The sequence below is a fragment of the Corylus avellana genome, chromosome 2, assembly GCF_965113065.1.
Source record: "Corylus avellana chromosome 2, dhCorAvel1.hap1.2, whole genome shotgun sequence".
NCBI classification, from domain to species: domain Eukaryota; kingdom Viridiplantae; phylum Streptophyta; class Magnoliopsida; order Fagales; family Betulaceae; genus Corylus; species Corylus avellana.
The window spans coordinates 37,187,277-37,211,322 of NC_142491.1; the positions used below are offsets into that span (position 1 = coordinate 37,187,277).

The following is a 24,046-nucleotide window of genomic DNA, read 5'->3' on the forward strand; positions in this document are numbered from 1 at the left end:
TCATGGTGGCTGGGGGGTGGCTCAACGCACTGGGGGTGGCCAGAGGAACCCCCATTTCAACTTTGTTTATTTATTTATTGAAGTCATTTTTTATTGATTAATGATTATAAAGTGTAAATTTAGTTTTTGAAGGATGAAAACGAGAGTAGTTTCGGAAGACTTTGGTTAAATTTCACTTTTACATCTAAATAGACGGTCAATTCTAACGAAGTGACTTAATCACAATAAAATGGTAGTTTGATATATCTAATTGTCACACTTGTTAATTCATGGGACTATATAAAAAATAATTGCTAGCCCAAGAAGCCAAACTATATTATCCCTTTTATTTTATAAATTAATAGACTCGGGCACCAACATATCTGGTGCCACAAAGCAAAGACATAGAAACTCAATACACTTTGAGGAACACAAGATACATATATAGTGTCTCAATAAGGAAACATCAAGCATAGGCTTCAGGATTGGCCAAGAGGTAGGCTTCCATAGCTCTGTAAACAGCCAAGCCCTTTTCCTTGCTTGCCTTCATTTCCTCTTCATTGATCTGGGCCCCTGGTTTAGGATGGTACTTGCTAAAATTTGTACATTTGGCTCCCCCATCAGGAGAAGACTCAAACTTAATCTCATAAGAAATTGATTCAAACTTGTCCAGCAAATCATCACCCTCAATCAGTGTGTAACTGTATGTCAATTTCTCTTCGTCTACTGCATCAATCCTATGCTTCAAGTGCTTGATGTGGGTACCTGCATAGAGAGGGAGACACAATTACAAACACTTTGCTCAATCCATTTTGGAATAGAATAATATCATTTAGTAGACTGTCATACAACTTGATAATATGACAGTACAAATTAACCATTGGATTAGTAGTTGTAAAAATAATAAAAAATAAAAAATAATAATGTTATTTAGTAAATTGTTATTTTCACTGTCATGTCATTTCAGTTGTATGGCAATATAGTAGTGAAAATGAATATAACGTGCAACTAGCCTTCAGCGATGGTGATCTTCTTGATGGTTCCAGGCCCTCCATTGCCCTCAACTGTCTCGATACTCTTAATGGCCTGAGGCAGGAGCTTGGGAAGGAGGTTGTCAGCATCAAGGATCAAGGCCTTGAACAGCTTTGGTGCTGGGATGGGGCTAGTGACCTCATCACTTAGAGTGTGAACACCCATGATCGAATATATTCAGAATTTAGAGATGGTAGAAAATGCAGGACTGATTGGAATGGTGCACAACAATGGTGATATTTATAGATAGAGAAGATGCTACTTTGTGCAAGTTTTGCTACATCTAACTCAGCAGGTAGTTGGATTTTGTCTCATCAAATAATTACCTACCTGTATTTTCTGTGGCACATTATGATTTTAGATCTTGTCCCTTTCATGTTTTGTTGTGTTTTTGTTTTTTTTTTTTTATTATTATTTTGGCGTAATTAGTTTATTACAAGTGCCGGAGAAAGCCCATATCTTGCAACATTTCTGGACAAGCATACAAAAAGCTTGGATCTTTTGCTCTCCCAAAAAGCCTTGTTTAGTTTACAGAAACTTGCATTTCATTACTTTTTTAGGTGGGTGGGTGCATCTTACAAGTTTCTGCAACAGAAAAGAAAGAATCAGGAAGCTTATAATAATGAAACAACTCCATTCTTAAATAGCTGGGAAAATGTGGTAACCGTCATAAGTCATGGTATTTATTTTGTCTAGCCGTGCACCTCGAAGCAAGTAGGGTTTGACTAAAATGTTTTTCGTCGGAAATTATTTTTCGCTGAAAAAGTTTTTTTAGGCATTTGACGAAAACGAAAAATTACAAATATTTTTTATTTATTTTTATTTGTATTCAATCATATTAAATTTAAAATTATAATAATGTCATGATCGGGTCCCGGCGAGGTCCTAGCGATGTCCCGACTAGGTCCCAATAGGGTACCATCCGGGTTCCATTAAGGTCCCAACAATGTCTCATCGATGTTCAGGCCGAGTCCTATGCAGAGTCCCAACCATCTTTCAGTGGAATCCTGACAACATTCTGGTTAGATATGTTCATTTGAAAATTAGAAACTCAAACTCGAAAAATAATTTACGGTTTTCAAAAATAAAAATCATTTCACAAAAATTAAAGAAAAATTATCGGTCAAACCAAAAATATTTTTCAAAAATCATTTTATGTCGAAACAAATAAAGCCTAAGACTGTATTTCTTTCTTTCTGAATGAAGGAAGATAAGGTGAGATTATGGGTTATGATCCGTTAAATTACGTGTGACACTTACCAACAAAAAACCGTATGTTTGAATCAATTAAATCAATTAAATGGACATGTTATGAAAAAATTGGATTTTTTTTTTTTTTTTTTGACAGAAAGAATCACAATTAAGAAGAGAAATTATTGTGGATTCGCACTTAATCCTTGTCTTCATTCTTCACTAAAATCTGATACATTGAACTTGATTATGTCTGCAGAGGTATCTCATCTCCATTGACATGGAAAAAGAATTAAATCACTTGGCGTTATAACCACCTCAAATCTGCTCATATAAAATATGAGCTTAAGCCAGAAAAATCCGAATAGATGGCACACATCACCCTTTACTTCAAAGCACTGACAGAAGAAATCCAATGTAATAAGATAAATCCACTAATAATCCCCCTCCCTCTTTTTTTCTCTTCCTCTCTTGCTCCCCCCCTCAAGCAGAAAAAATAAAAGGAAAAGAAAAAGAAATACATAAGAATTATCTACACAACCTGCTGCGTATTTATCTCTACTCAAGAGAGCCAACATCCAAACCCAGGATGCGAATGGTACCATCCTACAACCATCTCTGGTCTGCAATACCAAACAAAAGAAAAGCAAAATAAGGCAGAAAAAAGATTCAGATAAGTGAACCAAAGAAAGGATATCATCAATGTATGCTTGTTAAACTTGGAAGCTTTGATATCAGAACCTAAAATCTAAAGCAAAAACCTCAATTTGGGATCATAATCTTCAGCATTGATTTGGGTCCCCATAATTATGCAAACACGAGCAATTGAAATCAGTGCCAACACAAGATGCACACTTCTTCCAAAATAGAGGGATGCCAGACAATACACATTCAGCAACTTAACAAACTTAATCTCCCAGACTTTTCCTTCAATCACTCTTATTAAAGTGATAAAAACCTCTTCTTGGATAGTTTCAAAGGTGGAGGGAGTGGAGGAAGCCTACAAACAGCAAATTCTAATTATCCGAGTTGGAGTTTTTACATAAAGCATAAGTCTTTTGGATATTGTTAATTGAGTTTTAAAATAGTTATTCCCAAATTAACTATCAATCACAATTCAATGACCAAGTCCCAATTCATTTAACCTTCTAGACCAATGCATTCCTCTTAAAACTAGTTTCTAAAGTCTCCTACGAAGAATCAAAAGAGAAGGCACAGGAGAAGACTTTTTGGCTTTGAAGGGAGTAATCAGAAGCAGACTTACAAACAGACAAGAAATCATAAACTTCCCAGTAATAGATAAAATAAGTATGCAGCCAGTGTTATTCTTGTTATTCAGTTAACTCATAAGTCAAGTAAGCACAAACAATGCCTCAACCGACTGCCTTCTCTCCTTTACAATTGACCAACCAAACAAAGTTCAGGTACAATCTCCTAAGTCGTAGTTTAAGAGAATAAGCAAAATATGCAACAGCCATATTTCAATTTACAATCATAGTTTACTAACATACAGAGCAGTTTAAGAGACACTTCAGCTTTTAATATTAGGAAAAACAAAAACAAAAAAAAAAATTACATTTAACAAATTGAAAATTCTACACCAAGAGCAAGAAATATTAGGAAAAACAAAAACAAATTGACTGAAGGTATATGACAAAAATGAAACTTCCTACAACTCCATATAAGATACAAAGAACATTATGAAGAAACAACATTGTGACTGAGACGCCAGTTGAAGAAGTAAAGAAAGAAACTGAAAGAAAGCTTCCTAAGCACTAGAAGAGTTAGCATTCCGATTATCAGTTACCAATTTCACATGCTATCAGAGGAGCAGTTTGATGTATACCCGCTTAATATCAACACTCGAGTAAGAATTTTTATTGACAGCAGACCACTCCAAAGAAGATGTCTCCGAACCAAATGAAGCCGATTTTGAGCCATCAAGTTGAGACAATCTAGCTCCAGAAGGGGCATTGTTCAGTTCATCCACTCGATGTTGGAATTATGGCTTCAAAGATTCAAGCTCATTTAGTACTGGTAACAATCTCTACAATGCAAACATGAAAACTGCATGAACACATGCCCCACCATATATTCCACATTTAAGAAAAAGTAAAGATAGAATAGTATGCCTCACCTTCTTGTATCGTGTTCTCTCTTTCAGATGCAGAACCTGGTAATCTTGATCAAATGGTTCTGTTTCAGACACCAAACTGCAAAGAGTCAAAAATAAGCTCATGCATATGTAGCAATACCATTTTCAGCAACATGGGAAATGACCGCAACAATTTTCTTTCCTTACATGGAATATCTAAGAAGTATGATATACATATCTACAGCATTCTTCTCCTCCAATGACACCAGACCTAGAAAACAGTTCCCAAATCGTTTCAGCCATCACCAAAGCAACCAGATTCAAGCTGCACAAGAGAAACAAGAGACAGACTTCATTCATTATTTGGATGATTTTCATCGATTTTGATGCTAAAAGGAATTACAAAATCAATATAGAACTGGATTGCTACCCAAATATACTCACATCCCTAATTCAAAGAAATCTTGATAACAAAAACGGGTCACCAAGGCACATACAGCCATTGATATCACATAACTCCAACCCACATTGCACTGTGACAAAATTACAATGCCAATATCTTATGTGCTTGCAAGGGAGTACTTGTAAACAATATCACTCTATTTCAATTGAGTAAAACACAGATTTTGAACAAAGAAGATAGCACGAGGATAATCCAAAAGATAGATTCTACACCTATTTTAGCACCAGGTATCCAACTAACTATTTGTTCATTGGGCTAATGTTGATTTATGAATGGCAGATATGTTTAAACCACTCTCTCTTTTCTTTAACAAGTTGAACACCTCACTAATGTCAACTCGTGAATAACAGATAAAATACGTATGCCTAACGGATTCACGATCCCACAAAAAAGAAAAAAAAGAAAAGGAGAATAACCCAATAGAAGGGAATGCCTGAATAGTGGAGCTTAAAGTTCAGATAAATTTAAAAGGCTTGATATATTTATAGAAAATTGCTTAAAGACATAATTTCAACAGCTCAACATGCATATCCTACCAGGGACCAGTGCAATTTGTCTAATAGAAATTAAATATAGAAGATTAGACGAACCGTAATAGCCCAGTTCTACAAGTTGTGATTGGACTTCAAAGAAACTCCTTTCTCACTACATTTCTTTACCAAATTCCGAACCTCTTCAAAGTGGGCCAGCAGAACCAGAGTTTACAAAATTAAATTACATGTGTAAGAATCAGGAACACAGCCATTTGCTTCCATGGAGTGAAACATCTCTTTAGCTTCAAGTGATCTCCCGCATTTGCACAAAGCGTTGATCAAAGCACTGTATGTATAATTATCAGGATTCAAACCTAGTCTCATCATGGAAGCAAAAAGGTTCTCAGCTTTCTCAACCTCATTCAGCCTGCAAGAACTTTGAATAAGAGCGTTGAACGAGAAGGTATCTGGTCTTATTCCATTGGCTTGCATATGTCTTAAAAGTTTCATTGATCTAGCAACATCGCCAGTGACACACAAAGAGCGGATCAATATATTGTATGTGACTGCATTTGGAGGGATACCCCACTCAACCATTTCAGTGAAACAATCAAAAGCATCACCAAGTTGGTGTACTCGACAAAGACCATATATTATTGAACTAAATGTGAAGAGATCAGGCTTAAAACCATGTTCTAAAAGCGTCGCCAACAGTTCTCGCGCCTTACCTATCTCTCCCTCCTTGCAATACCCACTAATAAGGGTATTGTAAGTGACAAGGGTTGGATCAATTCCTCTATGCTGCATGTCTTTGAAAGTCTCAGACGCCCTGTCCATCTTATTGGCTTTACAGAAGCAATCAATTACCATGTTATAAGAAAATACATTGGAAACAAGTCCATCCTTGACCATTTGATCCAAAAATTGATTCCCATCCTCACTTCTTCCCACCTTGTATGTAGATTCAATTAGGGCAAGATAAGTACTAAACCCTGGCTTCACGCCTCGATCTATAAAACTTCTAAATATCTCACACGTCTCAGTCAAATCTAATCCCTTTATCAGACAAGCCATCGTGATATTAAACATTGAACTGTCAGGCAAATGACCTTTTGCTCCACAATCTTTTAAGAACCTGGCAGCCTCTCCTGCCATAGAGTTATTCGAGAGACAATACAAAATAGTATTATAAGCTAATTTACAGAAGACAGGCTTCTGCTCCACAAATCTTGACAATAACTGAAAAGCCTTACTAGGGGCTACACAACGAAACACTCCATGAACCAATGACCTAATAGTAGCTTCACTTGGACTCACATTCCTCTCCATCATCGTCTCTAAAAGCCCAAAGGCTTCATCAACCCTTTTGGCATTACAAAATCCATCAATCAATATTGTATACGTGAATACATTTGGTGAATATCCCAAGACCTCCATCTGCTTGACCAAACGAAGTGCCTCATCCACCACGCCAATCTTGCAAACTCCATGAATTAGGATATTATATGTGAACCTATCAGGATTGCAATTATCAGCCGCCATCTGTTGGAACTTCAGATACGCCAAGTCAAGCGAATTGGCTTTCACCAATGCATCTATCACCGCATTATACAACCTTGTGGTTGGACTAAGACCCAAAAACGAAATTTGGCCAAAAACTTCAGCACAATATTTTGCCAACCCCAATCTTCCCCAACTACCAATCAATACACAAAGTAGGTCTTCTGTTACCCGACAACCAGAACTCCTAATTTCCTGAAGCAATTCAACAGACAGAACAACCGGACCTTTCCGGTAAAGGGTGTTAGCTAAGACACCTCGAACCGATTGATTCTTTGCGAATAACGGGTCGATATTCGAAACCCAGATATAAAACTTCAAAGAGTGTAATGGGTTTTCTTGAGTTTGCAAGACACTCACTACAGACTGAGGATTCAAAATTATCCTCCTCGCCTTAACCTCGTGGTTTAGCAGTAAAAACCAGTCCTTTCTCGATAAAGATTGAGAAACGTATTGGTGATCAATCGTTTTAGCACTCAATGTGCGTTTATCAACTGGAATGGGAGACTTTGAGATGTAAACCGACTTGGGATACCTCGACTGAGAGTTTAGAGGAGAACGGTTACCTCTTGAAAGAGCTCCAAAGTTGTTTGAACGAGCTTGATTAGCGACTTTCTTGGATTTGGCCTTTGATGGGGTATCCCTCTGAAGTGTCTTCTTATTGCAAGCTTCTTCAGGTAGATTCCTGATTGCAGGTGAAGCCCTGGAAGTTAAGGAAGATAGCCCCCTCATGTCCCTCGCCAAACCATCAACCAAATGCAGGCCATTTCGCTTATAAAGGATCCGGCTTATATCCTGCTGAGAAAAGCACTGGACATCTCCAGTTAAAAAAAAAAAAAAATTGACGGTTCAGATTTAACTTCGGTATCTTTGAGCTAAACGACGTCGTGGAAGCCTAGCAGTTGAAGTTGCATGGACCAAGCTCAGCCATGGCGGCACAGCAGCTACTGGTTCAAGAAAACAAGCCAACACAGCAAACTCAGAGCCATTCAAAGCCTTTCGAGCCAAACCCAGGTGAGATCAAACCCGTTGTGGTCACTATTGGACCTAGTTGTTGGATTATATTAAGAAAAAAAAATTTACAAGAAACAATTTTTTTTTTTTTTTTTTTTTTTTAAAAAAAAAAAATCTAAAAGTATTAAGTGCATTTGATTCAAAGATTTACATCTTATATGTCAATCGACTCAATCCATTTTAGGGGGGAAATCAAAATTTTGAAGTGTATGGAAAAAAAGTTTGTCCCCACACGTTAGCTAGATACAAAGATTTTAATTAGTTTTTGATTTAATATTCTTTTTTATTATTATTACTTATGCATGGTTGAGCTATTTTGTTGAGTACCCTAGCAATTAGTCAAATCCTTAGCAAAAATGGATAGCTAGACGTGGAGCGATTTTTGTTACATTTTGGTTATTTTGACCAGCCTAATGTAAATGTTCTTCTTCACTTTAACAATAAATTGAGTGATGAAGAAGGAAAACGCTAACCACTTAACAGCAACAACGCTACTTACGTCACAAGTTGAAACAATTGGCTTTTGGAGCTATAAGACACATTTTGCACCTGCGGATCGGTGCGATGAGCAATTGAGGAGTTCTAATTAATCGATGCATCATGATCGAATACAAAAACCTGATTGCGAAATTATTGAAAATTTAGATCGTTTTCTAGCCTTTTAGAATGAATTAATATACTATTTAAGGTGTCTATTAAGTTAGATTTTGTGATTATAATTCGTGACCATTAAATCAAATGTTTTTCGAGTACAAAATGACTATGAATATGACCATTTGGTTATATTCATATACACGATCCAATAGCATTTATGTTATCTTTCTCTTGTTACGTAGTACAGAAAATGCTATTCTAGAGTAACTCTGAGGCTTCAATGTATCATGAAAACGGTATTGTTAGATTCCCTTAGCACAAATATGAAATACTTTATAAAAACATCATTGTTGGGATCGAGCATTAAAGTCCTATTTTGCCTATATATTTTCCAACACTAGTCTTGCTATTCCGGCCGTCTCCAACAACAGGGTCGCCAGCGGTGGGGTGAGTATGTCTGTATGTGCACTCAAATGGGTATTTCTGTATGTGTACTCAAATGGGTCGAGCGAGTTTTCGCTCCAAGAGACTCGGCCACACCTCCGGGATAAGTATTTACACAAATGCAGTCCCCCCTTTTTTTTTTTTTTTTTGTTAATCAAATCAGGGAAAGCGGGTTACAGTGATCGAACAACAACAAACGGGTGCGCACTCCGACACCAAAACCCAAACAGAAATTGCAGTACAGATAAAGGGACAGGTCCAAAATGACCAAACAGTAAGCAATGGTTTCATCTATGATCCTAGAAGAACCATAAACAAGCAAAGCTTTTTTTAGGGCCACACAAGGCGATGACAATTATAAAAGAACTCGGTGAAGAGTCATATGGGGTAAAGACAACATATGCGGTAAAGATAACAACCTCTATTAAATGGTTGTTACAGGGAAGGCACTGCAGAGAACCGAGATAGAGCTATTGAAGGACGACCACCAGCATCAAAAAACTCTCCTACAAAATCAAACCACTTCAGTACAGAAATACTATAACCCACAGAAAACATAGAATACAGCAAAAACCAACAGAAAGTATAGAAAATATGGAAAAGCATCATAAAAACTACAACAGAAAAATAACCACACAAAATAGATGCATCGGTGAAGAAGAGGCGGTTGGGGGGCGTGTGGGATTCACACGCCAGTGCGTGGATGGCGGATCGAGGATTGGCTTAAGGCAACAGGAAGCTGGAGAGCCGCTGAGGAAGGTGGATAGGTGCGTTTGGCAGCGAGATCAATAGGGGAGAGTAGATCGGCTTTTTTCAAATCCCGATCTATATTCCAAGTAGGGCTGGCAAAATAGGTACCTGGCAAATAAACAAGTACATGTTTATCCTATGCATCTAACTATTATTTATGATGCTTAGATAAACTTTATTATAAAAAAACATGCATAAGATAAATGGGTCGTAAACAGGTCATGGCAAATACTTGTTTTGCCAGCCCTCCCAAGTGACAACCAAGAGCAAATGCAGTCCCTATATGTTACTCGGCTCCAATATTTTGCTAGCTTCCAAGCCCATCTTTGGTCATGAGGTTGTGGAAAAACAATGGGTTTTTTAATCTTTAGGCCCATTTAGAATTCAGATTTTGGGCCTGTGCCAGACTCAAACTCTAGAAAGACAATGAGGGTGTAGCTAGGGATGACCATGACCCATGGGAGCTCGAGAGTCGACAAAAGGGTTACCCACTACCAAAACAGCCACTCCATAATCAAGTCAAAACTCACCCACGATACTGTCTTTGTCTTATTATCTTAGGGTCCGTTACGAATTGTGATTTCAGTAAGTAGTTTTTAAAATTTATATTTTTTAAATTACTACATTTTAAAATCAAAAAAACATATGGTGAAACATGTTAACAATAGTGAATCTTGAGAAGATGAAGACTATATAGCCTGAAGATTAGGCGGCAAGTGACGGCCAACTTCTTATGGATTTAAGGTGACAATTGACAGCCAACTTGTTACTATATGTTTATTTATTTTCTTTTCTTTTTTCCCATGGGCTGCTATTATGTATTTATTGACTTCTTTTTCTTTTTCTTTTTCAGGTGATGAGTCATTTTCTTCATCTTTCTTGTCCATGACTTCATTTTACGGCATAAATACAAACAAATGGACAAAATTCTATCACGGGTTTCGTGACCTAAGCATGATACACTTTTAGAGCATGACTCCATAGTCATGCTATACTCAAAATTCATTAGATTTGTGAGCCATGTTTCACAAATGGACCCATAAATTTAATAATAATTTTAAAAATTAATAGGATAGAAAAAATACCAAGAGAGAAAATGGGGGCCAAACATGAGGGAATTGGTGCATTTTCTTTCTGTATTTTAGCATTGAACCAAGCACAAATGAAGCATATATTACAACATTAACATTTCCCACATAATGAAAACTTTTTTATTAGAAGCTGATAGACATATATAAAGCGTTCAGCCCAATTCAACAATGTATCATGTATGCCATTTATGTTCCAATCACATTTTTTGTAACAACATATGATCACACAACTTCTTTAACCCCTGATCTAATCACTTCCACTCTCCCTGCACATCCACAACCAAACACAAAATTGTTAATATAATGTTTTTTTTTTTTTTTTTTTCAGACAAATCTTTTAACCACTGGGTTGACGTGGTTGTACCCATCAGTCATTGGATCGAGGCTGATAGGCACTGTCACATCAATCTAGTAGTTAACAGTTGAGTATTTATAATTGCTCGTAAAAGTATTGCCTTCAAAAACTCACCACGCCATCCCGACCGGATGTACAAGCAGGTCTCCTTGGGGGTAGTTGTTGGTGCGGTGTTCTCTGCAGATTTTGTAAGACCATTAATCTTAGAAAATACCTATAATTATATTTATATATGTATCAATCAAAGTCAAAATATTCATAAATAATACCTGTAGTTTTGGTTGCAAGGTCTCTACTGCCGCTGTTGATTTTTGATTTACTCCAGCACCTTGCTGTACAACAAATATACGTATAAGGTAAAATAATAATAATAATAATAATAATAATAATAATAATAATAATAATAATAAATAATTAAAAAAAAAAATTACCTTGCATAATGCCCAGTCTGCTGAATCAAAGAATGCACGTTCATGATCCTACAAGCATGGAAGGAAAATAATAGTAATTTTAGAACATTTCTGTAGAAAATGATAGAATTAATAATTATATAGTGGGAATTTGGAGGTGTTAATTTACGTTTGAAATCAATGGCTTTTTCTTTGGCATCAGTTCACCGTACTTCTTCCCTGTGGATGCTGCCTGTGGATAATTCACCCCAATTAAAAGTGTTCCATGAATATTAGAAGGCATTTACACAGATTTTGGTCAACTTAATTAACCATTAACCATTAACCATTATTAATAATACTTATTTAATTCGTTTTTAATGGTTTACGGTCATAAGCAAAGGAGTTGAAAGAAGCCCAGTACTATTTTTTTGGTCAGAAATTGGGCGGATTTAACGAGAAGTGGAAATAAATATTTATTCATGTACAACCAAATTGAAAAATATTGTACATGCAATTTATTTGTAAATTTCAATGGAGTCTACTTTTCTCTTTCTCTCCACTTGTTTTGTGTCCTTTCATTATCAAAGTAAATGCTCGTTCGCATCACCAAAACAAAGTCCCCACTATGAGCAAAGAACTTAATTTTCATACATTGAATTGTTCCACTAATTGTATTACATTGACTTGACTAGGGTTTTGGAGAATTTAACCTTACTTAATTAGAATTCCAAGATGGGTACTAAAAATTGTTTACTATTCCAGCATCCACATTGGGGCTAGTCAGAATAGTCAAATATTATTTTGGCTAATTTTGTAGGGGAAAAAAAAAAAATCCATTTCCACTAGCCACTTTGGTTAAGGAATTGACCAGCTGTTATAGAGCTTAACAAAATATAAATGCTTTTTTACATTCGGGCATCTATCTCCCGTCCGTCTCCATCTCCCATTGATTAAAAAAAAAAAAAAAAAAATTGGTGGATTGAGCATGTCAACTTAGTGGAGATGAATACCATAATACAAAGAACTATTTCTCGTTCAGCAAATTTGTTAAGCACTGAAAGCTCAACAATGCATTAAAAAAATTAATAAAAAATCAATATGATTCTCTCCTTCTAGAATAATGAAAATAGGTTAATATATATATATATATATAATGGGAACGCCCTAATCCCATCGGCAAAATTCTACCTTTCCCAGAAATCAAAAGAATTTGGTCAGTAATTCATTTGGCCAAACTAATTTGGTAAAACTTAATTCCTAGTTTAGAAGAGGAAAATCCCTTGAAAGTCAAGCTAATCAAAAGGGCAGCAACAATTTGGTAAAGGGATGAGGATGATCCATTAAGATTTGGTAAAACTTAATTCCTACTTTTGAAGAATTCAAAAGGCAGCAACAAGTTTGGCAATTAGGGCAGACTTTTGAAATTACATTATTAATTATTTAAAACTAATTAATCACAAGTAATTAGGTTGGGTTTGGGGTCTTTCTAGATTCTAGAAATGTCATTTGCCTGCCAAAACAAAGTCCACGTGAATAATTTGACAGCTTAACAACCAGTTTGCTTGTCTTGTCAAAGTTAACGTTACTTGTCTATTCACTATTGCACATTCTGCCGACAATCAAAGAGAATATCCCATGTATAACACTTCTAATCTATATAGCCTAAAACTTGTATTGTGTCGTGTCCTATTACTAACCGTTAGATCTGGGACCCATTTGAAATATCATTCCAAAGTGGGTGTTTGATTTTTCCATCCCTATTTTGGATACCCACAAGTATCTTGCATAGATTCACGGCCCCTCATTTTAGACCAATTCCAACAAAATATCAATTCATGTTTTGGGCTCACAATTAGTACGACTCATAAATTTAATACGAAATTAATATAAAATTAATGAATTAGGGTTGAAAAGTTTGATCCGTTTAATTTAATAAGTTAAATTATAATTAATCTATATAGTCTTATACTCATACTTCGATACAATCTAATCGACATATAATATTAGGGTTGACAATTTTTAACATAATCTATAAATTTAAATAGAATACAATACAAATTTAACAGATTATAATTAAAAAGTCTAATCTATTTAATTAAATGAGTCAAATTAAAATTGAACGACTCAACACAGCGTCAAAAGAATGTGAAGACAAGTGTCTTCCTTAATAATTAACACAAGAAACGAGAAATAACAAAAGAAACACAGAATCTGACACCAAAAGGAAATCTGCAATCAATTTGAAAAGTAATCATATGGGTGAAAGAATATATATGGTGGACCGTACACGTGCATTTGGTCATGAATCATGGCAGTTAGATGTGTGTCATTCAACAAGTCACCCCCGAATTAACGGTTGAGATTGATGGGTGGTTGGTTTGGGTCATTAGGATCATTCCCTGGCCTTTGTTCATATATATTTTAATTATTTGCATTAATAATGACATTATATATTATACTAATGTATACAAGAAGAGATTACCACACGCGCACACCAAAAAAAAAAAAAAAAAAAAAAAAAAAAAAAAAACGTGATCAAGAGCTTCACGTACCTCTTGGTTTTGGGAAGCAAAATAGTCTCCATTTCCTCTGCTGCAATCCGCCATCTCAGCTCGTCCTGTTAAAATAACTCACCGGCATTAATTAAAGGTGGGAAGAAATGGAAATTGCCCTTAAGATTCTTCCACTATAATGCAAATAACAAAACCTTACGATGTGGTACTCCGAAGAGGAGAGAGAGAGAGAGAGAGAGAGAGAGAGATAGAAAGCACCGACGACTGTAAGTGGGCAGAGGGTTACTGTTATAGACCAAAAAAAAAAAGCAAGCAAGAGAGAAAAAGATAAGAGGGGGATCTTTACATTACCTTGCAGAAGGAGAAAAGAAGGAGATGCAAGAGGAAGAGACACAAAAGTGGGAAAAAGGAGAAGAAGAAGGAGAAAGAGCCAATGGAAAGAGAGAGAGATGAAAGAAGGGGGTATGGTTGAGTGAGAGGCTAAGGTAAGAATATATGTATGTAGAAGATTAGATATGTGATGTGGGAGGCTAAGATATAAAAAAGAGAATATATATCTATATATATAGAAAGAGAGAGAAAGAGAGAGGGAGAGAGAGAGAAAAAAATTAAATTTGGAAATAAAATCTATCTATCTATCTACCTATTTCATTGATGATGAATGGAAGTTTGAAAATTATTCACAAACAAAAAAATGGGGTGGGTGAGAGTGAGGTTTAGAGGGGGTGGCCGACTGGACTACTTATGGGGTAGGAGACTATAAATTATAACCCAACAAACAAAGATTGGAAAATATAAATTAAATTAAATACAATGAATATTTTTTTTAAAAATAGAGGTGTTATGGTTTATGGTTTTGTGCCCATTAAGATATCACCACCAGTTGGTCATCTAAAACCCAGACCGTACAGATTGTCCCGCGACAAGTACCCTCCCGTATCGACACCTTTCATCCGTATTTTTCTTCTTTCAGCATAATTAGTTTTTCTCTATTTCATTTGAACTGGATAATATTCAGTTAGTTATATTGAAAAGGGCAAAAATACACCTCCAATATAACTAACGGGATAATATCCAGTTCATTTAGATGATCATGTTTCCTTCTACAAGCGGGTGTGTTTAAAATTATTATTTTTTTAATTAGTTTAATTTTTTTGCATAATACATGAGATAATGTGATGATGGGTTTCTACATAGTAATTTATTGATTTATATGATATTCTTGGATTTAGGATCAGTTTGAAAGGGTTTAGTTTGTTTTAATAATATAGGAAACTCTTTCAAAAAAAAATAATTAATAATAATATAGGAAACGTCTCAGCTGCTTTGGGAGGTAATTTTTTAATGATTACCCAAAAGTCAACTAGAATTACAATTCACTTCACAAAATTAATGAAAACTGAGACACTTTTAGCTTATCAAATGATATGCAAGCATTTTGTGAATTTTTTTTTCTTCTTTAAAGCTGTTTACCTCTAAAAATATCATGTCAAACAAAGCTGTAAAATAGAAGGAAAGTACTTTATAGACACAATGGAAAAACATATATCAAGGGTGAATTATTTCGGAAATTTTGTTTTGAGTTAGATCCAAAATCAACTCCTTTAAAAGCATTCATGATTCTTTCTGTGATCTCTCTCTACCTGGATCTTAAGGTTTTTTCTTTATGCATATTGTTCAACATCGTTGGAGGAAAAATGTAGGATTTAGAGGAATTAAAAATATATATTTTTGCACTAATTTCATAATTAATTTAATAGTTTAGCAACCATAATCACTACCAACCAAGAAGAGAAATATTAAAAAAAAAAAAAAAAATGGAAATTTTGAAAGAACCACTGACCAGAAAAATTATTAAATTTAAATGCTATGTTTCCTAACCATCCGGCCTCAATTTAATCCTATTAATTACTTCTAACTGTCTAGAGAAAATATATATTTATTTTGCTCGAAAAGTTAAAACCAAATGAATTCGTGGCAAATCATGACGTTTCTAAACCCTCGTCACCATATATGGTCAATGACACCCAACAAACCAAATGTCTTCGGTTGTTAGATACTTCCTTAAATTCGGAATATTAAATATTAAATATTATTATTATTATTATTATCCATTTTTTTTTACATGTATGCACAAGAAGAAATGGAGATTTGAACTAGTAACTTCTGTTTCATTAAGCGTGATAGTCCCGACCGATTGAGCTAGCTGTTGAGGACCTAACTATTTGTTCTTAGGCGAAAAAGATCTTAAATACAATTTCAAATACTTCAATTTGCATACATGATCCCAATAATAGGATTCTCAATATTCCAAATCTTTTTACATGAAATTCAAATCCTAAAACCAAATTAAGATTGCCAAACGCAACCTTAGGCTAGGCTATTAATTTATTAAACATGTCTTCCTTTTTTTTTTTTCTTTCCAATCATATATGTCTTAAGAAATGGAAACCGACTGAGGACTAACGTTTATTTTACAATTAGAAAACTGATAAATATTCCAAATCCGACTTTGTTCTTTCTTGTTCTGTTATTATCTTAAAATCATGTCCACTTTTGGACATTGTGGTGGGTTTTTTTCTTTTCTTAGCGGTTCACCGGAAAAGGAGTTCCGGGCAAGAAATATAGCCGCCGACTTTTGATGATTATTAAGATTTGATCTGATGTAGATTTGCTAGGACTGAAATGGAATGCTGAATATGTCCTATTTGAAGTTTGTGTTCACCCATTGGAATTCTTCGATTTCCAAATTCGTCAACGATGCTGAGGTGCTTGCAAACATGAATGCCGATCCTGACACGTTGCTCAGACCCTGCCGCTAAATGAAGTTTACTAAAGCCTACTAATTGCTTGGTGGCGGAGCTCCGCCCAGTAGGAGGGATTGAGAATACAAGAAGCGTGTGAGACCCATCCAATAGTCCTGTGTTCTTTACATCAATGTGAAGATCTAGTGATTGTGCGTTGCAGTTGGTGTACCTGGCCATGACATCCGTCGAGTTTGTCAAGGCACGGGGGTTGGTGATGAGTAGTGAAACCACTTTCGAAGCTTGGGCTATTTTGTGGGAGAATTTTGTGTAGCTCAAGCCGTGGCCAAAAGGGAACACTACAGGGCCCTTGTAGAACCGGTAGGTTCGGCCAGGGTAGCCACTTGATGGGTCTGCCCTCATGTTCATGTTTGTCATCGGCGCCTTCGCTAGGTACTCCTGTGGGTACCATGTCATCGGCAGTTTTCCTCCTAGACAATACAACAAACACAACGAGAGCATTAGCCATCTTGTCAATTCAGCCAAATTTAGTGCAATTAAAGTAGCTAGGTGTTGAATTACCTGGGCTGGTTTTACCAAACAAAATGTCAGCAATGGCAGCTCCGCCAGCCTGGCCAGGATAGCCAGCCCACAGTATGGCACTGATACGCGGATCATTCTTAGCGAAAGACACATCAATAGGCCCGCCGCTCATCAACACCAGCACTGTAGGGCCTTTGGAGGCCATCGCCACCCTTGAAACAAGCTCTTGTTGGTGTCCTGGCAAGAGCAGCCCCACCCTATCTCTGAATTCTGCCTCAATGGATTGGTCAAGTCCCATCACCAAAACAGTAGCGTCAGCATGCCGGGCTGCAATCTCCGCGGCTCCAAAATTCCCATTGTCATTGCAGGCAACGCCGGCGCACCCATCCTGGTGAATGACCTTAGCATATTTCCCAATGCCTTGTACCGGGGTCGTGTAAGCACATGGAACACCGGCGTAATTTCCTATCATCGTAACGGTGACAGCGGAATTGGGCCCGATGACTGCTACAGTCCGGTGGCGAGTGGTGGAAAGTGGCAGCGACGAGGCTTGATTTTTAAGCAGCACGATGCCCTGTCTGGCGGCCTCAAGGGCTAGCTCTTGGTGGGCTGGGGTGCAAACGTCCCCTATGCCGAGGTTGCCAAACGGGTGGGCTGATGGCTCGCCGTCAAACATTCCGAGCCTCATCTGGACCGTAATTGTGTTTGCTAAGGCATTGTTAACGTCAACCTCACTCAGCAGGCCTCTTGTTATGGCCTGCTCTGTGTGCAAAGCCAAGAAGGGTCCACAGTTCAAATCCAAGCCTGCAAAATCACACGTAGCCCTTTTAACACCCGATTATACTTTAGGATCCGTTTAGGATTGTGATTTTAAAAATTGCGTTTTTAAATTCACTACTTTTTAAAATCGTAAAGACATTTGGTAAAACATGCTAAAAGTATTTTTTTTTTATCAAATATTTGTTATGCAAAATCGTGATTTTGGTTTGAATTCATATTTTTTTTTTTCAAATAAGCACCCTCTAGCCTACTTATAGAAATCGTAGATCTTTTTTTTTTTTTTTTTTTTTTTTTTTTTCATATTTTATATTAAGTGTTTTTTAAATCACAATACCAAACACCTTATATTTTGCGATATCTTTTAAAAACATATTCTTACGAAGTCGCAATCCCAAACACACCTTTAGTTAAGCCCGAATAATTAGTTCTTCTAAGAGTGTTTTTTTTTTTTTTTTGGGTAAAATTAAAAAAGAAAATGTATTTAACATTGCTATTTGATAGATAAAAAGCGTGATTTTAAACTAACGAAAAAAGGTACTCAAGCTCACGAAAGAAAGCACTTGCTCAGACCGTCCAAACATCAACCCGAACAAGTGGAGTCCAAGTACCCTTTCAAGTGAGGTTGCCTAAATCCAACCAAAAAAAAAAAAAAATGATAATTAGGATTTTAAGCCCATGGTTTCTTTTATCACTAACCTGCTTTGATTGAATCTGCAGCTGCTTCTTCTGGTGTGGCCGTGTAATGTTGGCTGCTATATAGAATATCTACAGAATCACAGTCCGACACGATGTAGCTGTTTGGGTGCATTAAAAAAATAAAAAAAAAAATAAAAAAAGTTGATTATCAGTTAATGATGCCAAAAATCAGGAGCCGTCCATGTAGCGAGATTAATCAAAATCAACAAGGTTAAAATCCAGTGTGATGGCCCCTACACGAAGCTGGTAGGACTCACCCATTTAGGCCCCAATTTCCACGGACAGTTTTCTTAAGCAGATCAGGATCAGCACAAGTGGGCTTTCCGTTGACCTGATTGTATGAGCACATTACACTGGCAACATTCCCTTCCACCACACATGCCTTGAATGGCACGTTATAAGTCTCCTGCAAGTCCTGCTTGCTCACCTGCACAAAACAAATTAACCTTTTATTAACTAAATAATTATAGGGTAAAGTCCATTTAACTTCCTCAAACTACAACTTAATGACAATCTACCCTCCAAACTATCAATTGCAACAATTTATCCATCAAACTACCAAAATAATGACAATGTACCCCAAATTTTAACAAAATGACGAAATTACCCTTATTAAAATAAAAACAAAAAACAAAAAATTAATTTTTTTTCAAAATTTTAAGGGTATTTTTGTCTTATTGAAAATTTTATAAGGGTAATTTCGTCATTTTGCTAACATTAGAGGATACATTGTCATTATTTTTGTAGTTTGAGAAGTAAATTGTCGTAATTGATAGTATGGGAGGTAGGTTGTCATTGGAGTGTTAGTTTAAGGAGGTTAAGTGGACTTTTAAAAATGAGAGGGTTAATTAACAACTTCATTACATTAATATTTATCTTTAAAGTATGTTATTTTCATATAAAATACACGTAAATTACATGATTTAAAGACAAATACCAATTTAATATAATTTCTTTCAACCTAATTAATGTCCATTCTATTAGGGGCTAATTCGGTAATTCCAATTAGAACCATAAGTCAAAACATACTAATTTCAAAGGCTGCTTTGCATTTAATTTTTCCATATGGGGTACCCCTAATTATTTATATATAATTATTTCCACTCTAACAGCTAAAGAAAACGACTTCCTCTATTGGGTCCACAGCTTATTAAGATTGGATAGTCCTAATTTTATTTATTTATTATTATTTCCACTTGAGAATTAATCTATATATGGTTTGAATGCTAGGTATTTGTTCCGTGCAAGCAAATGCATAAAAGTCATTTCAATTAGTTGTAAAACAACTGCATCCATCAATTATATTCTTTTTGATTAGAATTAATTAGAGAGGTTGAAAATTAATTGGTTTACCTTGGCATTGAAATGGAAGCGGTCGATCCCATTCCAATTATCAAGATCGTAGGCACTGTAGTGTTTGCAACATGCAGCAACTTTAAGCCGGTTTCCATTTCCATTACCTTGGAGTCCTTTGACATATCTGACAGCATATTTTGCGACTAAAGTCGGGTCTTCGCCCGGTGTCTCTTGCGCCCTACCCCATCGAGGGTCTCGGAGTATGTTAACGTTAGGGCTCCAATATGTCAAACCAGCTGTTCCTCCGTTGTATATTGCTCTCGCTTCATCTGACACCACCTGCATATATGCACACCAACTATTTTGAGTTCGTTTGACAAAACCTTTTAGATGATTTTTTTTTTTTAATTTTTTTTTTAGAAAACCAAAAAAGATATTCTAATAAACTTTACCAAATTATTGTGGTGTATATATATAATTGAGCTTTTAGGAGGAGCTCTTAGCATATATAGTCGAGTCTATAATTAGCTAGCTAGGATGGCATCACTCTCAATAATTCTTGCAAAATTTCCAATAAAAGACCACTATTAATTAATCATTTTTTTTCTTTCTGTTTTTTCCTACAACTAAATTAATCAAAGACACCAACCGATCTTATAATTATATATATAGAAATTAGTTTAAATTTGAGTAAAGACAAACTGCATGGATATAAATAGAACTAATTAATTGAAGATTAATTTTTAGATTAAAAAAATGGATGATCGAGTACGTCTTATCGATCGTTTGTCAAAAAAATGGAATCAATTAATTTTGTTGGTTAATTTGGCACAAACAGCCCCATTGATTAATAAGTAGTTGCAAATTTTGAATTTGATACCCATATATAGAGGCATCTCCGATCCCCATCGCATGGGATGGGACCCATAACATGCCCTAATCTTGTTTGTGCATTAACCTTACGATAATCTGTGCTGAAAGGATCATTTTCAGTCCCCACTCTGAGGTCGCTTCATTACCACGTTTCTATGGCTGCTGGTGGGCGGGCTGACTCCCTCTCCACAATTCTTTTTCATGCATTATTATTGTCGCTTATATTAATTGATTAGTTAGATAGCTAGCTAGCTTTGTTTTTAAGCATATATAAATATTAATCGTACAAAATAAATAAATATCTCGTAGTCGTTGGTAGAAAACTTTAATTATCATTTTAAATTTTAATATTTTAACAAATTACAATAATAATAATAATAATAATAATAAAAGTAGTTAAGAGTACTATATAGACATGCAAAAAAGTGTTCATATATAATGACATCAAAGACTTATCATGAAAAAACAATATCAACGACAATTTGCATGGGCGGTCGATAGACAATGTCGTTGAATATGTTGTTTATTGGGAAATTTCCCAAATCATGATAACGTTATTGAAAGCAGAGATATATCATGAAACAATTGCCATATGCTTTACGACAAAAAAAACCAAGCATATATATATATATTTACATTTTACATGCTTCAATAGTTCAATTCTCTTTTATTCTTTTCAAACGTAGACACGTTATTACACGTACGATTTGTGACCATTAGTAATCCTAGACTGTACCAAATTACCTTTTTAGACTTTTTCACGGGTCCAAGTTCCAACTATCCCCAAGCTACGAACACAGAATTTCAATTACAAAAAAGAAACCTACTTTTTGTTGTCTTTCGGCATAGAAAAGTAAATATATATATGTATAGGTTTCTTCCTATATTATCATATTTGGGTAGAATATTTTCATAATATAATATACCCAGTTTATTTTAACTGTTTTATTTTGGAATTATTGCCCAGATGAATACTTACCCGTCCGATTTCCTCCCAAAGTGACTCATTGAAGGAAGCAGCGGTGGTGATGACTTCCGGGAAGCTAGTGGCCCCAGGGAAGGCGCCACCAAAGACAACACCGGGGCCAGCATTGGAGACCCCATGAAGAGCCTCAGACCACCACTCGTAGCGCTGGATGCCGAGCCTAGGCAGAGCGATGGCATTGTTCACAAGCAGCCTAATCTTCTCCTGAAGCGTCAACCGTCCGATCAAGTCGCTCACCCTCACATGTATAGGCACCGACGTCCTACAAAACTTCAGGCTCCTCGTCAGCCCGTTTTTCGGGTCGCATGCGAACGGCGTGCGCGCTGCTTCAATCGCACAAAACGAGACGCATAAAAGGGCGACGAGGGAGAGAATTTGCAGCCCATTTTTGTAAGCCATATGGGAGGAAGAACGATAGAGATCGAGATGGCTTGGTTTGGGCTTCTGGATAACTTGTGTATATATAGAGGAAGCTAGGCTAGCTGCAATGAATTTCATGATTGGGTTTCCACGTCGATGATGTTATAATACAGAACAGATGGATGAGTCACGAGTGACTCAGCGAGTGGATGAGTGAGTATAACACGCACTCACTCGGACTAGCTAGTATAAGGAAGTAAACAAATAGATTAGCCATGATGTTGGGGAAAAGTATAAGAAAAAAGTTACGATAAATTAAGCGCATAAAGTACTTCACGGACAAGCGAATCTGTTTGTCTCATGTTAGCAGCACTAAATCAATAATTACTTACTAATTAAATTAATGTGATGCTTAATATAGCATGCATGCTCGGTTGGTTAAAAATGATAAGAACCGTTGACAAAAATTTGCTACAAATTGGTTTGTAGTAAATTTATATAAACCAATCTAATAAAATGATATGTGTCCCTTAACATGTGAGAAACACGTGTTTTTCTTATATGTGTTTCTCATATGTTTTTTTTTTTTTTTTTTAAAATACTAATTAAGGGACATATGTCACTTTATTAAATTAGTTTGTATGAATTTGCTACAAACTGATTTGTAGCAAATTTTTGTCCAAGAATTACCGAATTAAACAACCAAACTGCTTAGATAAGAAAAACTAACTGAAAGATCATCAAGCTTAATTTAGCTGACAAATTCAACCGTAATTAATTTACACCTACATAAGGGGACACAAATTTGTTACAAACTGGTTAGTAGTTAATTTATACAAACTCATCTAACAAAGTGACATGTGTCCTATAACATGTGAAAATATATATATATTTTTAATAACATGTGCTTCTCATATGTTCCTTTAATAACAATAAAACACATATCATTTTATTAGATAAGTTTGTATGAAATTAACTATAAACTAGTTTATAGTTGGATATATTCCAAATGAAAGGACATGGTAGCTGGTCTCTCGCGATGAGATGCTTCTATGTTCTATCACCAATTTCTGGTTGAAATCTTCAATCAAGATAGCGAGAAAACCAGCCATAATAATAATAATAATAATAATAATTTGTCATAGAAAATAAGTCAAGATTTTTGACTGTTTCTGAAACCTCGTTATCAAATAAATGCAGGAAACCAAGTTTGGTTAGAGTTATTCAGAAAGGCCAGAAAAATTTGGGCCTCGTGATATACTTGACTGACTGACTACAGGTCAGCAAAAGATAATCTCGTGACAAAGTTGTCTTTGTTGTACTATAATACTTTATTCTTGTCTTGTGAGGTGCCGTGGGTTCTTAAACCAAATTAAAAATCCCTATATTTTATTCTATAGTTTGTGTATGCATGTGGTTAAATTATATAAAAAAAATTATCCTAAAAGTTAGAACTAATTAATTTAAATATTTAATTAATAGTGCTTTTAAGACAGGCTTTAAGTAAGATAGATAGGCTTATATATATATGTTTGTTATTCGGATTCTGTAGTTTGGTAGAATTGATATATAATTCTATATATAATATCTGAAGCACACTTCTAGAATTATTCGTTTGTTTGGGACCCATCCAAATAATTCTGTTTCTGACGATCAAGGACAATCGATCATCCATTATTTCCCTTCCACGCTAAAAAAAGAAGAAAAAGAAAAAAGAACAAAGAAAAGTTAAATGCTTGTAATTACACCTACCAATTATGTCGTATGGAAAAGACTCGCAAGAGTGATCTCCAAAGGTGTGAAGCGGGAGCCACTAAATCGAA

At 35.6% G+C, this 24,046-nt stretch overlaps 4 protein-coding genes across 6 annotated transcripts; all 4 read right to left on the reverse strand.

Annotated features, from left to right (window-relative positions):
• Nucleotides 1-301: 301 nt before the first annotated feature.
• On the reverse strand, nucleotides 302-1,240 carry LOC132167077 (major allergen Pru ar 1). Its single transcript, XM_059577973.2, has 2 exons — nucleotides 993-1,240; nucleotides 302-744 (listed from the first exon to the last, which is right to left on the reverse strand). The coding sequence occupies exons 1-2, from the start codon at nucleotides 1,174-1,176 to the stop codon at nucleotides 446-448; spliced, it is 483 nt and encodes a 160-aa protein (XP_059433956.1). The 5' UTR covers nucleotides 1,177-1,240; the 3' UTR covers nucleotides 302-445.
• Nucleotides 1,241-2,405: 1,165 nt separating this feature from the next.
• PPR40 (pentatricopeptide (PPR) domain protein 40) lies at nucleotides 2,406-7,530 on the reverse strand. Its single transcript, XM_059578495.2, has 5 exons — nucleotides 5,351-7,530; nucleotides 4,505-4,622; nucleotides 4,340-4,415; nucleotides 4,049-4,249; nucleotides 2,406-2,825 (listed from the first exon to the last, which is right to left on the reverse strand). The coding sequence occupies exon 1, from the start codon at nucleotides 7,523-7,525 to the stop codon at nucleotides 5,462-5,464; it is 2,064 nt and encodes a 687-aa protein (XP_059434478.2). The 5' UTR covers nucleotides 7,526-7,530; the 3' UTR covers nucleotides 2,406-2,825; nucleotides 4,049-4,249; nucleotides 4,340-4,415; nucleotides 4,505-4,622; nucleotides 5,351-5,461.
• Nucleotides 7,531-10,742: 3,212 nt separating this feature from the next.
• On the reverse strand, nucleotides 10,743-14,474 carry LOC132167607 (cAMP-regulated phosphoprotein 19-related protein). 3 transcript variants are annotated; one of them, XM_088513790.1, is made up of 8 exons: nucleotides 14,298-14,474; nucleotides 14,141-14,210; nucleotides 13,986-14,050; nucleotides 11,621-11,683; nucleotides 11,473-11,520; nucleotides 11,311-11,373; nucleotides 11,156-11,218; nucleotides 10,743-10,952 (listed from the first exon to the last, which is right to left on the reverse strand). In XM_088513790.1, exons 3-8 carry the CDS (start codon nucleotides 14,037-14,039, stop codon nucleotides 10,938-10,940), a joined length of 306 nt encoding a protein of 101 aa, XP_088369916.1. In that variant the 5' UTR covers nucleotides 14,040-14,050; nucleotides 14,141-14,210; nucleotides 14,298-14,474; the 3' UTR covers nucleotides 10,743-10,937. The 3 variants fall into 3 exon arrangements, with proteins under 3 accessions (XP_088369916.1, XP_088369914.1, XP_088369915.1); XM_088513788.1 differs by having other exon boundaries at nucleotides 14,146-14,210; nucleotides 14,298-14,473; XM_088513789.1 differs by lacking the exon at nucleotides 14,141-14,210 and having other exon boundaries at nucleotides 14,298-14,473.
• Nucleotides 14,475-16,198: 1,724 nt separating this feature from the next.
• On the reverse strand, nucleotides 16,199-22,356 carry BXL1 (beta-xylosidase 1). The gene is made up of 6 exons (XM_059597748.2): nucleotides 21,858-22,356; nucleotides 20,063-20,344; nucleotides 18,967-19,136; nucleotides 18,710-18,807; nucleotides 17,273-18,037; nucleotides 16,199-17,181 (listed from the first exon to the last, which is right to left on the reverse strand). The coding sequence occupies exons 1-6, from the start codon at nucleotides 22,260-22,262 to the stop codon at nucleotides 16,595-16,597; spliced, it is 2,307 nt and encodes a 768-aa protein (XP_059453731.2). The 5' UTR covers nucleotides 22,263-22,356; the 3' UTR covers nucleotides 16,199-16,594.
• Between the last annotated feature and the right edge of the window lie 1,690 nt (nucleotides 22,357-24,046).

Coding starts and splice junctions, on each gene's coding strand:
- LOC132167077 (XM_059577973.2), bottom strand. CDS start 1,176: ATGGGTGTTCACACTCTAAGTGATGAGGTCACTAGCCCCATCCCAGCA. Junction 745..992: donor GAAGATCACCATCGCTGAAG/GCTAGTTGCACG, acceptor CTCTCTATGCAG/GTACCCACATCAAGCACTTG.
- PPR40 (XM_059578495.2), bottom strand. CDS start 7,525: ATGAGGGGGCTATCTTCCTTAACTTCCAGGGCTTCACCTGCAATCAGG.
- LOC132167607 (XM_088513790.1), bottom strand. CDS start 14,039: ATGGCGGATTGCAGCAGAGGAAATGGAGACTATTTTGCTTCCCAAAAC. Junction 11,521..11,620: donor AAAAGCCATTGATTTCAAAC/GTAAATTAACAC, acceptor CCATGCTTGTAG/GATCATGAACGTGCATTCTT. Junction 11,374..11,472: donor CAGACTGGGCATTATGCAAG/GTAATTTTTTTT, acceptor TTTGTTGTACAG/CAAGGTGCTGGAGTAAATCA.
- BXL1 (XM_059597748.2), bottom strand. CDS start 22,262: ATGGCTTACAAAAATGGGCTGCAAATTCTCTCCCTCGTCGCCCTTTTA. Junction 20,345..21,857: donor TTTGGGAGGAAATCGGACGG/GTAAGTATTCAT, acceptor GCATATATGCAG/GTGGTGTCAGATGAAGCGAG. Junction 18,808..18,966: donor GGAAATTGGGGCCTAAATGG/GTGAGTCCTACC, acceptor GCACCCAAACAG/CTACATCGTGTCGGACTGTG.